At 43.1% G+C, this 15,469-nt stretch overlaps 1 protein-coding gene across 1 annotated transcript; it reads left to right on the top strand.

Annotated features, from left to right (window-relative positions):
• The first annotated feature begins 4,662 nt into the window (after positions 1–4,662).
• LOC135572550 (receptor activity-modifying protein 1-like) lies at positions 4,663–15,356 on the top strand. The gene is made up of 3 exons (XM_065020692.1): positions 4,663–4,952; positions 7,777–7,915; positions 14,240–15,356. Exons 1-3 carry the CDS (start codon positions 4,898–4,900, stop codon positions 14,484–14,486), a joined length of 441 nt encoding a protein of 146 aa, XP_064876764.1. The 5' UTR covers positions 4,663–4,897; the 3' UTR covers positions 14,487–15,356.
• The last annotated feature ends 113 nt before the right edge of the window (positions 15,357–15,469 follow it).

Raw genomic sequence — 15,469 nt, 5'->3', positions numbered from 1 at the left:
TGCACAAGTTAAACGCGACGTAAACAGTAGGTTCGTTTGTAGTTCTTATAGTGACCAATGTTTTGACCGGTTTTGACCACTGATACTCCATGCCATTACTCCTCACACTACGATCCAGCAGACGGTTGGGGGGGTTTTGACACACCCCTTCAGTGCGTCTAACGCCTCCTACAGTCCACTGATTGGTCGAGGGAAAGGCTCTGAGCTTAATAAACACGCCCATATCACTCTCTCATTGGCTCATTAGGATTGATATACAGTGTTCTCTTGATGCACAGTGTACACCTGTCTCAGACCCTGGCCTATACACTTCCCTAAGTGTGCGTAAAATGCCCATAGCCAACAATTGCATCGGAATAACTGTTTATATGCGAAAAGTATTGTGCGTTTCTATTTGACTTTCTCTTCAGAAATGGTATTTGTTGTCTGGGTGTTGACATTGACTTGACGTATTTGAATAGGCCTTGAGGCTACAGTACACGTAACCTTACATAGAGGAGAAGAATTGTGCCTACTGCGTCCATTGAGAGCATGACGTGCCCAAACCAAAGTAGGTTAAACACAGAACCCAGATAGGCCGTCTAGAGCAAAACGATTCATATCATTTTGTCAAAACAATTAGGCATCGTTATTGTTTTTATATCGATGTCAATCAGAATACAATCTTTTCTCAAAGTCAACACATTGCTGTGAGAGAAATGGCCAAAACACTGTAATGAATGAATGATGTATATGTCCCTGCCTCTGGGTCTCTCTGTGTCTGTCAAAGTGCTATGTGGGTTAAAGATATGATACGGACTCTGATACTTTTACAGTTACAGTCTCTGTAGGATTCTAACAACATACTGCCAATATCCACAAGAGGGCCAAACTATATAGGCTTACAATGCATTTCAACATGGGTCCAACTGTAATACAGTAGCATCCCCTGTAGTCCACACAGTGAATTGAACAACTGGTTATGCTTATAATCAGTAAGATGTAGGCCTACTCCTGTGTCTTACAGGGGGAAAAGCTTGGTAGTTGAACATCTTATTAGGTAGGTCTGTGGTTATACGTTTTAATATATCATTATGATACAAATTAGGCTAATCTGCTAAAGTAGATCATGTGCATATATATATATATGTGTGTGTGTGTGTGTGTGTGTGTGTGTGTGTGTGTGTGTGTGTGTGTGTATATACCTTCTCTGCTATGCAATCTGGTTTCAGAGCTGGTCATGGGTGCACCTCAGCCACGCTCAAGGTCCTAAACGATATCTTAACCGCCATCGATAAGAAACATTACTGTGCAGCCGTATTCATTGATCTGGCCAAGGCTTTCGACTCTGTCAACCACCACATCCTTATCGGCAGACTCGACAGCCTTGGTTTCTCAAATGATTGCCTCGCCTGGTTCACCAACTACTTCTCTGATAGAGTTCAGTGTGTCAAATCGGAGGGTCTGCTGTCCGGACCTCTGGCAGTCTCTATGGGGTGCCACAGGGTTCAATTCTTGGACCGACTCTCTTCTCTGTATACATCAATGATGTTGCTCTTGCTGCTGGTGAGTCTCTGATCCACCTCAACGCAGACGACACCATCCTGTATACTTCCGGCCCTTCTTTGGACACTGTGTTAACAACCCTCCAGGCAAGCTTCAATGCCATACAACTCTCCTTCCGTGGCCTCCAATTGCTCTTAAATACAAGTAAAACTAAATGCATGCTCTTCAACCGATCGCTACCTGCACCTACCCGCCTGTCCAACATCACTACTCTGGACGGCTCTGACTTAGAATACGTGGACAACTACAAATACTTAGGTGTCTGGTTAGACTGTAAACTCTCCTTCCAGACCCATATCAAACATCTCCAATCCAAAGTTAAATCTAGAATTGGCTTCCTATTTCGCAACAAAGCATCCTTCACTCATGCTGCCAAACATACCCTTGTAAAATTGACCATCCTACCAATCCTCGACTTTGGCGATGTCATTTACAAAATAGCCTCCAATACCCTACTCAACAAATTGGATGCAGTCTATCACAGTGCTATCCGTTTTGTCACCAAAGCCCCATATACTACCCACCATTGCGACCTGTACGCTCTCGTTGGCTGGCCCTCGCTTCATACTCGTCGCCAAACCCACTGGCTCCATGTCATCTACAAGACCCTGCTAGGTAAAGTCCCCCTTATCTCAGCTCGCTGGTCACCATAGCATCTCCCACCTGTAGCACACGCTCCAGCAGGTATATCTCTCTAGTCACCCCCAAAACCAATTCTTTCTTTGGCCGCCTCTCCTTCCAGTTCTCTGCTGCCAATGACTGGAACGAACTACAAAAATCTCTTAAATTGGAAACACTTATCTCCCTCACTAGCTTTAAACACCAACTGTCAGAGCATCTTACAGATTACTGCACCTGTACATAGCCCACCTATAATTTAGCCCAAACAACTACCTCTTTCCTAACTGTATTTAATTTATTTATTTATTTTGCTCCTTTGCACCCCATTATTTTTATTTCTACTTTGCACATTCTTCCATTGCAATACTACCATTCCAGTGTTTTACTTGCTATATTGTATTTACTTTGCCACCATGGCCTTTTTGCCTTTACCTCCCTTCTCACCTAATTTGCTCACATTGTATATAGACTTGTTTTTTTTTTTACTGTATTATTGACTGTATGTTTGTTTTACTCCATGTGTAACTCTGTGTCGTTGTATGTGTCGAACTGCTTTGCTTTATCTTGGCCAGGTCGCAATTGTAAATGAGAACTTGTTCTCAACTTGCTTACCTGGTTAAATAAAGGTGAAATAAATAAATAAATAAAAAAATATATATATGTGTGTGTGTGTGTGTGTGTATATATATATATATGTGTGTGTGTGTGTGTGTGTGTGTGTGTGTGTATATATATATATATGTGTGTGTGTGTGTGTGTGTGTGTGTGTGTGTGTGTATGTGTGTGTGTGTGTGTGTGTGTATATATATATATATGTGTGTGTGTGTGTGTGTGTGTGTGTGTGTATGTGTGTGTGTATGTGTGTGTGTGTGTGTGTGTGTGTGTGTGTGTGTGTGTGTGTGTGTGTGTGTGTGTGTGTGTGTGTGTGTGTGTGTGTGTGTGTGTGTGTGTGTGTGTGTGTGTGTGTGTGTGTGTGTGTGTGTGTGTGTGTGTATGTGTGTGTGTGTGTGTGTGTGTGTGTGTGTGTGTGTGTATGGTAGTTGATGCCTTAGTAATGTTAAATATGTATGTCTTCTAACCCACTACACTCTTAGAGAAAAATGATCCAAAAGGGTTATCTAGCGGTCCCCATAGGAGAACCCTTTTTGGTTCCAGGTAGAACCTTTTCTGGTTTCAGGCAGAACCCTTCTGGGTTCAATTTAGAGCCCTTTGTGGAATGTGTTCTACATGGAACCCAAAGGGGTTATTGAAAGGGTTCCCCTAGGGGACAGCCAAATAACCCTTTTAGGTTCTAGATAGCACTTTTATTCCTAAGAGAGACCCACTGTACACCAACAGGTCTAACTTATATGACAGGAGCCCCTCATACTGGTCATTGGCTATTATCTGCTGCCATCTAGGGGATCTAAATAAGGTACATCTACTTTTATTGGAGAGATTCAGGGATGGTGGGAGAAACACAAGATCCATTCACATATCAAATCAAATCAAATGTATTAATAACGCCCTTTACCTCAGCAGATGTCACCAAGTGCTTATACAGAATCCCAGCCTAAACCCCCAAACAGCAAGCAATGAAGAAGCACTGTGGCTAGGAAAACTCCCTAGAAAAGCCAGGAACCTAGGAAGAAACGTAGAGAGGAACCAGGCCCTGAGGGTTGGCCAGTCCTCCACCACAAACCCTCAATCATATTGATCTCCAGCAGGACTTATAATAAATAGGAGTTTCTCATGGCCAGAATCAGAGCTGCAGCAGACACTGCATACTAAAGACAAAGCCAGACTCCAGTGCATTACATGAGAATGATTGATAGTGTGGCCACTGCCCACTTTATGAAATGAACAATGGAATAAAGATGTAATATGCATTATGGAATAAAACAACCGATGGATAAATTAGGGAGGTTGCACCACCTGTGGGAGAGAGCACAGGATATTGTATACAAGGTAATTACATGTCAAATATGGTTATTTATATATATAAATTGTACATCTCATAACTTGGCAACAGGACAATACAACATCTATATCATACAGCCAAACCTGGCTGTGGAAGCCTGCGATGTCCGTTGTGCTACCTCAACAGTCCTGCGCCAGTCTCTGTGATATTTTGGGCACTATAGGCTACCTGGCTGTGGAAGCCTACGATGTCCGTTGTGCTACCTCAACAGTCCTGCGCCGGTCTCTGTGATATTTTGGGCACTATAGGCTACCTGGCTGTGGAAGCCTACGATGTCCGTTGTGCTACCTCAACAGTCCTGCGCCGGTCTCTGTGATATTTTGGGCACTATAGGCTACTTACATGTGGCATATAGATATTATATGGACTATCAACAGCAACATAATAACTTTAACCAAGGGAAGTAGAACTTTAGCCAAGGGAAGTAGAACTTTAACCAAGGGAAGTAGAACTTTAGCCAAGGGAAGTAGTTGGGGGGTCGCAGGTGTTGTGCTGCAGAACCCTCAACACCTCTACTTCCCGCGGCTATGTATGGAAGTTAACCAACGATTTACCACTGATTTATGGATGGCTCCACGACTTGGGTGTCGCTCCTGTCCCCGGTTAAAATAGCCAACTGTCGTGAACAATGGCTTCAGTTGGAGCATGCATATTCATTTGATGAATCAGTTATGCAAAGGACAATGAGACGGAAGAATTAGCGCATCAATACACAGAAGAAGAGAACACGAGTGAGAAGTTAGGTTACTGCCGCGTCTCTTCGGTGCAGCTATGGCACTAGACTGTACATCGCTGACAAAACTAACCCTTGTTTTATGTGTGGCGGGTAAGTGTGATTTGATCAATTATATATAATAGCTATTTGTTATTTTGCTTTTGTTTGCTGGTTGTTTTTCTGTTTTTTAATTGTATGCAATATGCCTCCCTGGCGCACTTCCTATTCTTACCAGATAGCCGAGTCGTCTACAAATGACTTACATTGACCTTTTTCGTTTGATGTAGCCTATACAACTTATTGCATAATGCAAACGTTTGACCATTACGGAAACATAAATAACAATTTAAATGTGTGCTGTAGAATGAAGCTAAGGATGAAAATGTCATATTTCGAAATTAAACCATTTTCAACTTCATCGATTATTGACGTTATAAAAGTGAAGTGTCCAGTATTATGATTTTGTTCAGTATTCACATAGAGCGTCTGGTCTCTAAGCTTTGGTCAGCAGGTTTCTCAGGAAGATGTCTTTCCAAATATTTTCTCATTGGGAGTTTACACATGATCATGATGAATATGAAAACATGTTCGCACAATACTAAACAAAACAGCTGACCAAGGTGAAGGATATCTGGGCCAACCTGAATGAATCAGCAGCATCAAATGCATGAAGATGCAGTCAAAGTCAATGCAACGCTTTCTATAAACTGGTCTCTATACATTTGACACAAAGCTTATTTATTCCGCTTCCCAATGGGCACACACTGGTTGAATCAACGTGATTTCAAGTCTCCGTCAAAAAGGCTTCTTAATTAACAGCTTCTGCCGGATAAGACTCTGAACAGCCAATCAAATGGCTACCTGGACTATTTGCATTGACTCCCATTTTACACCTACATGTACATATTACCTCAATTACCTCGACTAACCGGTGCCCCGCACATTGACTCTGTACTGGTACCCAAGTATATAGCCTCACTACTGTTATTTTACTGCTCTTTAATTACTTGTTCTTGATCTATTTTCTTCTCTTTTTTATTTATTTATTTATTTTACTTCAGTTTATTTTAGTAAATATTTCCTTTACACTTATTTTTCTTAAAACTGCATTGTTAGTTAAGAGCTTTTCACTGTAAGGTCTACTACACCTGTTGTTTTCAGCGCATGTGACATATAACGTTTGATTTGATAATTGACATCTGTGCCCAGTGGGTTGTCCCCAATTCACCCACAGGAGGATATAATTACTAATAGTAGCCTAATTATAGATGGCTCTCGAATGACATTAGTCAGAGTACTCACATCAAAGGTTATTGCTGGGTAAACCTTGTGATTTTAAAGGCACCATCTGTATTCTGCTACTGTTCAATGGTCATTTAACTGCCTTTGGGCACTTTGCTGTTCCACCTTTCTGTCACCCCTGGTGACCCCTGGAGCTGGTCTCATTCTCAGGGTCAAAAGAAGTGTGAACTATTAGCTAGAGGAAGTCAGGAGAACCCGTACAGTAGCCTGAGCGTCAGTCTGGTTGTGCTATCATGCCAACTTGGTGCTCATTGCCATGACGACCATGTTTGACTTGACAAGGACAGCAATGGAGAAGGAAAGAGCAAAAACAGATCTGGGACACTGAGTTTCCCATAAAGTGCTTTGTGCTGTCTGTACAAAAACATCTACCTTTAATCATGAAACTCTCAGACATCAACCATTCAAACCCTCTCCATGGCTCTGGCACTTAAGAGACAACATTTGGGACTTCTTACAGCTGAGGTAGGCTACCAAGTACTGAGCCCCGACTTTAGCCTGACTTTTTCATCCAGGCAGGGGGCACTTCACACCTCTATGTTAGGGACCAGGTTGCCAGGGTACCCAATCACAGGCCATAGCTGGTAGAGTAACAGACCCCCCCACCCCTATCTGAACCATTTGGTTGCATTCCAGAGTTCTGGTTGAGAACACCTCTGTAAACCCCTGGGGCTCCACACCAACTCACCAGCTGGACATTTATCCACATGGACAATCCTCTACCTTGGACTGCCTAACATTGTGTTAGTGCGTAGATGACCTTGTAAGTGGACATTGGGTGGCTTAGCGCTCATTTACAGACAGCAAGGAGACCTTCTACAGGGTGGAGGTTGGAGCCCTGGCAGAGTGGAACTTTGGACCCTCTCCACTGCAGCCCCATCAATGTCAATAGGTGGTGAACTGTAGTCGATGAACAGCATTCTCACAGCACGTCCAAGTGGGATAGGGGCGTGTTCAGAACACTGAGTCATCCGTGGATCTGTTAGGTCGGTATGCACATCCGAATGGGCCAGGGTTTCAGGTAAGGTGGAGCTGATGTGGTCCTTGACCAGCCTCTCAAAACACTTCATGATGAAAAAACTGAGTGCTATAGGCAGAGCGATAGTCATTTAGGCAGGTTACCTTTGTTTGCTTGAGTACAGGGACAATGGTGGACATCTTGAAGCATGCATGGATGACAGACTGGGACAGTCTATTCTGGTGGTCCGTACTGGTCAGGTTAGGATGTTTCCTTCAAGACATGGGTTCAAATAGTACTTGTTGTCTTTAAAATACTTTAAGCTGCATTAGAATGACCTTGCCTAATGCAACGGAATGGTCCCAAAAGTGCAAACCTTGCCTATCCGGTACTCCAGGCAGGCTCAATCAAACACTTATTAACGAAGGGTATTTGAATAAAGATCTTCGTCTGTATGCATCAAGCGTCTCAGAGTGAGACTGCTGATCTAGGTTCTGGTGCCCCCTGTCCATATAATCTTATTGTTTATGATCTTAAAGGCAAAACTGATCCTAAATCATCACTCCTACTCTTAGACGCTTGACACATTTAGCCCCTGTTTCATAAACTTGCTGCCTCCCTGATTGCTTCCAACAACTACACTACAATCTGATGACATGTTCCTTCCCTCTGAAGCAGCCCGTGGCTTTCCCCCAGTGAGCGGCTGCAGCGATGCCTATGGGAGGGCCATCTCTGACTTCTGTGTGACCAAGTTCACTCTGGACATGGAGGCCCTGGACCAGAGCCTGTGGTGCAGCTGGTCCGACACTTTTCAGTCAGTATAATCTATATTATTCACCTACATTTGATTCATCCTAAATAAAAATAGAGTTGAGTTCAATGACATTTTCTTGAATTATGTCACTGTATTATTTGTCAGTATTACTTGCAAATGATGCTCTGCCAGTTTAGCAGAGGTCCTTGTCTTTACAAGACCGTTCCATCTGGAGAGTGTTTACATGTCTATCGCCATAACAGATACACAGATAGAAGGATTCCTCATAGGAATGTTCCTGTGATGTGCCAGGAATGTTTCCAAGAGACCATTCCCTTAATGTGAAATCAAATTGACCCAGAAAGTGGTTACTATGTTCTCAGAACTTAAGCTGTGAATGTTCTAGACACATGTCATGGAAACATGGCAGAAATGTTCATGCGTCCAGGTTTCTGTAGTTTAGGAGAATATTCCATCAAACGTGGTTGCCATGTTCTCAGAACATGAGATATTCATGTTTTAGACATGTTTCATGGGAGAGTTGCCAGAGCATGTGACCCCAGAACATGTATTACTGTTGCAGAGTCAATCAAGGCCCTGATTGGTGAACATGTATTACTGTTGCAGAGCCAATCAAGGCCCTGATTGGTGAACATGTATTACTGTTGCAGAGCCAATCAAGGCCCTGATTGGTGAACATGTATTACTGTTGCAGAGCCAATCAAGGCCCTGATTGGTGAACATGCATTACTGTTGCAGAGCCAATCAAGGCCCTGATTGGTGAACATGTATTACTGTTGCAGAGCCAATCAAGGTCCTGATTGGTGAACATGTATTACTGTTGCAGAGCCAATCAAGGCCCTGATTGGTGAACATGTATTACTGTTGCAGAGCCAATCAAGGCCCTGATTGGTGAACATGTATTACTGTTGCAGAGCCAATCAAGGCCCTGATTGGTGAACATGTATTACTGTTGCAGAGCTAATCAAGGCCCTGATTGGTGAACCACTGATCCGTTAATCGTTCTTTGTCTGTTTCAAAGTTAAGGATGCTCTCGCATAGAATGTTTTCAACTTAGATATTTGACACACTTTGACACACATAATTAAATGATGCATGTTATTTTATAGAGTGGTTATTATTCAACATGTCCTCACCTGGGATTTGAACTTACAACGTTTAGGTTCAGAGTACTCAGATCTTCCTGCTACACCACCATCTTTCAGTTAATATGACTGTTCTTTAATCAGTGACTTGATTGACTTATTTCAGCAATTGAAGGACTTTCAGTATAGTTGTGTAATGTTGGTGGGGCATGTTATACCTGTTTTAATGATCCTCCTGAATCACTAGGATCAATAATAGTTTGTCTGGAGTGTACTTTTAACAGAGCTGAGATTCACCCTATTGCTTACACCTATCAAGTTGTCTCAGATCTAAACAATTGCCTAGGGAGAAGGGTTTAGTGTTTCTTCTGGACAGGGCCTAACTATACTGGCCCAATAAGCACATGCAAGAACAGTCCCGTGTCCAGTTTTCATTCAAACATTTTAATATGTTCCACCATCATTAGACAACTAACAAATTACTGATGAGAGAATAGTCAAATTAACTGACAACTAACACAGATGTGGTTTAGCAACACAATCTAAATGTCGTTAACCATGAGGTTGTGAGTTCAAATCAAAGGTGTGAACATATTGAATAATAATTGCTGTATGAATGAACATGCACAATGTAATCATGTGTGTCAAATATGTAAGTTGAAAACACTATGTTAAAAGCACTGTACGGGTAACATTACAAAAATGTTCTCTTTCTCTCTCCCTAGAATTGTTAGCTGGGTAGGGAGGGAAGAAGAGAGAGTGAAGGAGGGAGAGGGAGGGAGAGATAGAGAGAGAGAGAGAGAGAGGTGGAAGAGGGAGGGAGAGATAGAGGTGGGAGAGGGAGGGAGAGATAGGGAGAGAGAGAGAGAGGTGGGAGAGAGAGAGAGATAGATAGAGAGAGAGTGAAGGAGAGGGAGAGAAAGAGAGAGAGAGAGGTGGGAGAGGGAGGGAGAGATAAAGAGAGAGAGAGGTGGGAGAGAGAGAGAGAGGTGGGAGAAGGAGAGAGATAGATCGATTTAGTGAGCAGGTCAACTGTTTTGCGTGTGGAAAGAAAAAGCAAAGAGGAAGAGAAGGATTGAAAAAGAGACAAAACTTTGCATAAACAAATATTTGGCCAACCAGCCCCTCTGGACTTGGTGTGTGTGTGTGTGTGTGTGTGTGTGTGTGTGTGTGTGTGTGTGTGTGTGTGTGTGTGTGTGTGTGTGTGTGTGTGTGTGTGTGTGTGTGTGTCATGGCCAGGTCAGGACCACATGCCCTATTAGAAGTTGAACAGTAGTCAACTTTGGGGTTTCCAGTGTCAAAGAGAGTCAGAAATTACACTGAATTCATCTACGCTCTTTTAGAACAAAGTTTCCAATTAAGTAAACATTTAATCAACTTTATTCAGTCGAAACACCTCTGATATTATCAGGAGACCAAAGGCACTTCAGTGTGTCTTAGCTCTAATTATATTCACTCAGTCATGCTGCTCTGTAGCTCCCCTGGTATGATGTTGGGAGTTCCACTGCTGGTATGACTCCTCTCTAACCCCTACCACCAGCTATGGTAGTTATATTTAGGTGTGTGGTATGTCCCCTCTCTAACCCCTAACACCAGCTATGGTAGTTATATTTAGGTGTGTGGTATGTCCCCTCTCTATCCCCAACCACCAGCTATGGTAGTTATATTTAGGTGTGTGGTATGTCCCCTCTCTATCCCCAACCACCAGCTATGGTAGTTATATTTAGGTGTGTGGTGTGTCCCCTCTCTAACCCCAACCACCAGCTATGGTAGTTATATTTAGGTGTGTGGTATGTCCCCTCTCCCTCCCCTACCACCAGCTATGGTAGTTATATTTAGGTGTGTGGTGTGTCCCCTCTCCCTCCCCTACCACCAGCTATGGTATTTATATTTAGGTGTGTGGTATGTCCCCTCTCTATCCCCTACCACCAGCTATGGTAGTTATATTTAGGTGTGTGGTATGTCCCCTCTCCCTCCCCTACCACCAGCTATGGTAGTTATATTTAGGTGTGTGGTGTGTCCCCTCTCTAACCCCCTACCACCAGCTATGGTAGTTATATTTAGGTGTGTGGTGTGTCCCCTCTCTAACCCCCTACCACCAGCTATGGTAGTTATATTTAGGTGTGTGGTGTGTCCCCTCTCTAACCCCTACCACCAGCTATGGTAGTTATATTTAGCTGTGCTAACCCCTACCACCTAGCTATGGTATCTATATTTAGCTGTGCTAACCCCTACCACCTAGCTATGGTATCTATATTTAGCTGTGCTAATCCCTACCACCTAGCTATGGTAGTTATATTTAGCTGTGCTAACCCCTACCACCTAGCTATGGTATCTATATTTAGCTGTGCTAACCCCTACCACCTAGCTGTGGTAGTTATATTTAGCTGTGCTAACCCCTACCACCAGCTATGGTATCTATATTTAGCTGTGCTAACCCCTACCACCAGCTATGGTATCTATATTTAGCTGTGCTAACCCCTACCACCTAGCTATCGTATCTATATTTAGCTGTGCTAACGCCTACCACCTAGCTATGGTAGTTATATTTAGCTGTGCTAACCCCTACCACCTAGCTATGGTATCTATATTTAGCTGTGCTAACCCCTACTACCTAGCTATGGTATCTATATTTAGCTGTGCTAACCCCTACCACCTAGCTATGGTAGTTATATTTAGCTGTGCTAACCCCTACCACCTAGCTATGGTATCTATATTTAGCTGTGCTAACCCCTACCACCAGCTATGGTAGTTATATTTAGCTGTGCTAACCCCTACCACCAGCTATGGTATCTATATTTAGCTGTGCTAACCCCTACCACCTAGCTATGGTAGTTATATTTAGCTGTGCTAACCCCTACCACCAGCTATGGTATCTATATTTAGCTGTGCTAACCCCTACCACCTAGCTATGGTATCTATATTTAGCTGTGCTAACCCCTACCGCCAGCTATGGTATCTATATTTAGCTGTGCTAACCCCTACCACCTAGCTATGGTATCTATATTTAGCTGTGCTAACTCCTACCACCTAGCTATGGTATCTATATTTAGCTGTGCTAACTCCTACCACCTAGCTATGGTATCTATATTTAGCTGTGCTAACCCCTACCACCTAGCTATGGTATCTATATTTAGCTGTGCTAACCCCTACCACCTAGCTATGGTAGTTATATTTAGCTGTGCTAACCCCTACCACCTAGCTATGGTATCTATATTTAGCTGTGCTAACCCCTACCACCTAGCTATGGTATCTATATTTAGCTGTGCTAACCCCTACCACCTAGCTATGGTAGTTATATTTAGCTGTGCTAACCCCTACCACCTAGCTATCGTATCTATATTTAGCTGTGCTAACCCCTACCACCTAGCTATGGTATCTCTATTTAGCTGTGCTAACCCCTACCACCTAGCTATGGTAGTTATATTTAGCTGTGCTAACCCCTACCACCTAGCTATGGTAGATATATTTAGCTGTGATAACCCCTACCACCTAGCTATGGTATCTATATTTAGCTGTGCTCAGCCCGCTGGTAATTCAAGCTGCTAGTTTGCCTTTTCCCACTCCGTCGGTTGGAGACAGAAACAGACCTGTTTTCAAAGAGTCACTTTTCAGACATGTTTTGAGGAATGGCTATTTTGATGCCAATTAATATCGAAAATAAACCTAACATACAGTGCCTTCGGTAAGTATTCAGACCCCTTGACTTTTTCCCCAAAAAATTTACATTACAGCCTAATTCTAAAATTGATTAAATGTTTTTGTTTTCATCAATCTACACACAGTAGGCCATAATGACAAAGAAAAAAATGGTTTGTAGAAATTTTTGCTAATTTATTAAAAAAAGAAAAACGGAAATATCACATTTATGTAATTATTCAGACCCTTTACTCAGTACTTTGTTGAAGCAACTTTGGCTGAAATGAAAGCATTGTGTCTTCCTGGGTATGACGTTACAAGCTGTGTTTGGGGATTTTCTACTATTCTTCTCTGCAGAGCCTCTCAAGCTCTGTCAGGTTGGATGGGGAGCGTCACTGCACAGCTATTTTCAGGTCTCTCCAGAGATGATCGATCGGGTTCAAGTCTGGGCTCTGGCTGGGCAACTCAAGGACATTCAGAGACTTGTCCTGAAGCCACTGCTGCGTTGTCTTGGCTGTGTGCTTAGGGTCGTTGTCCAGTCTGAGGTCCCGAGAGCTCTGGAGCAGGTTTTCATCAAGGATCTCTCTGTACTTTGCTCTGTTCATCTTTGCCTCGATCCTGACTAGTCTCCCAGTCCCTGCCGCTGAAAAACATCCAATCAGCATGATGCTGCTCCCACCATGCTTCACCGTCGGGATGGTGCCATGTTTCCTCCAGACGTGGCGCTTGGCATTCAGGCCAAAGAGTACAATCTTGGTTTCATCAGACCAGACAATCTTGTTTCTCATGGTCTGAGAGTGTTTTGGCAAACACCAAGTGGGCTGTCATGTGTCTTTTACTGAGGAGTAGCTTCCGTCTGGCCCCTCCACTATAAAGGCCTGATTGCTGGAGTGCAGCAGAGATGGCTATCCTTCTGGAAAGTTCTCCCATCTCCACAGAGGAACTCTGGAGCTCTGTCAGAGTGACCATCGGGTTCTTTGTCACCTGAGCCCATTCTCCCCTGATTGCTCAGTTTGGCCAGGCAGCCAGCTGTAGGAAGAGTCTTGGTGGATGCAAACTTTTTCCATTTAAGAATGATGGGGGCCACTGTGTTCTTGGGGACCTTCAATGCTTCAGAAATGTTTTGGTAACCTTCCCCAGATCTGTGCCTCGACATAATCCTGTCTCGGAGCTCTACGGCAATTCCTTCAAACTCATGGTTTGGTTTTTGCTCTGACATGCACTGTAAACTGTGTGACCTTATATAGACAGTTGTGTGCCTTTCCAAATCACGTCCAATCAACTGAATTCCACACAGATGGACTACAATCAAGTTGTAGAAACATCTCAAAGATGATCAATGGAAGCTGGATGCACATGAGCTCAATTTCGAGTCTCATAGCAAAGGGTCTGAATACTTATGTAAATAAGGTATTTCTCTTCTTTTTTTTGGCCAGTTTTCTCTTTGTCATTATGGGGTATTGTGTGTAGATTGATGCTGATTATTATTATTTTAATCTATTTTAGAATAAGACTGTAATGTAACAACATTTGGGAAAAATCAAGGGGTCTGAATACTTCCCGAATGCCCTGTATTTAAAAGTTAGAGTTGGTTTTCTCATGCTGCCCCCTAGTTTCAATGTTTTATCCCCCTTTGCAGGCCTTACGAGGAACTGACCAACTGCACCTATTCTGTGGCACATAAGATGCACTGCTTCTGGCCCAACCAGCAGATAGACGAACTCTTCATACGCCTCCACCGGGACTACTTTCACGACTGCGCTCTGACCGGCAGGCTGCTTCGGGACCCTCCTATACGTATCTTGGGGCCTTTCATTGGAGTGCCTGTGCTGGTCACTCTGCTCATGACTGCCCTAGTGGTGTGGAGCGGTAAATGCTGCCAGTGAATCGTGTAACTGTCTCATCCTGGATGAAGGTGCCCCTGGGTACGGAATACAGATCTAGGATCAGTTTGCCCTGACAAAATTCTAAACTGAATCATTAGCGGTGGAAACGCAAAACTAACCCAAGGCCAGCTTCTAGGGATCAACCTGACCTCTTGGAGAACGAACTCCAGCTTATCTGATAGGGGAGCCATGATGGAGGGGACACTGAACTGGGGCAAATGACAAGCAGAGATACCCAACAGCATACTAAGACTGTAATCTTTCTGTGATGGTTGTTGTTTGATGGACACTGGCGGTATGAGTGAAGGACCTCTCAGAAGCCTACTACTGAAACAAAGCAAAGGCTATTTAACATTGTACCATGGCTCATCGATAACCCTAGAGATTCCAATTGAAAACATGCATTGTATTGTTGTAAACCACAAAGTGGCCAACCAAGAGAGGGCTAATGTTGTGTAGGGCACGGAGGACACATAATAAATACCTCGTATGTCAAAATCAATGCAACAACATCTGTAATGTAGCTTTGGGCACCAGCCAATTCTTTATATGAACTGAATAGATGTATATAAAGGGCTTCACAGAAAAGGCTGTATTTGATCTAGACAGCCACGCCCAGTAGCCACGCCCAGTAGCCATGCCCAGTAGCCACGCCCAGTAGCCACGCCCAGTAGCCACGCCTTTTAAACCCAACAAAACAGGAATGATCTTCATCAGAACATGTTGTTTTATATTCTACTGTTTCACAATGGATTACAGAGCCATGACCACTGCATGTACCTATAGATACACATGTCTGATTATTCATTCATTATTATCTATTCATGTGCATTCTAAACAGAGAAATAAACAACTACAAATACTAATATGATAAAAGTGAAGTAAGAAATTGTTTTTTGGTATCTATTTATTTTGATATCAATATGATATTTGTTTGATATCCAAACATGAATGAGAACAGAATTGAACTCCGACCTGAGGAG

The sequence above is a fragment of the Oncorhynchus nerka genome, linkage group LG2 (assembly GCF_034236695.1).
Source record: "Oncorhynchus nerka isolate Pitt River linkage group LG2, Oner_Uvic_2.0, whole genome shotgun sequence".
Classification (NCBI taxonomy): domain Eukaryota; kingdom Metazoa; phylum Chordata; class Actinopteri; order Salmoniformes; family Salmonidae; genus Oncorhynchus; species Oncorhynchus nerka.
The sequence above is the reverse complement of the archived record's forward strand: the minus strand, read 5'-3'. Positions and strand labels throughout refer to the sequence as shown.

Bases quoted from the DNA above. Each gene is read 5' to 3' on its own strand.
- LOC135572550 (XM_065020692.1), top strand. From the start codon at position 4,898: ATGGCACTAGACTGTACATCGCTGACAAAACTAACCCTTGTTTTATGT. The intron at 4,953-7,776 runs GTAAGTGTGATT...TTCCCTCTGAAG, and splicing joins CCTTGTTTTATGTGTGGCGG to CAGCCCGTGGCTTTCCCCCA. The intron at 7,916-14,239 runs GTCAGTATAATC...CCCCCTTTGCAG, and splicing joins AGCTGGTCCGACACTTTTCA to GCCTTACGAGGAACTGACCA.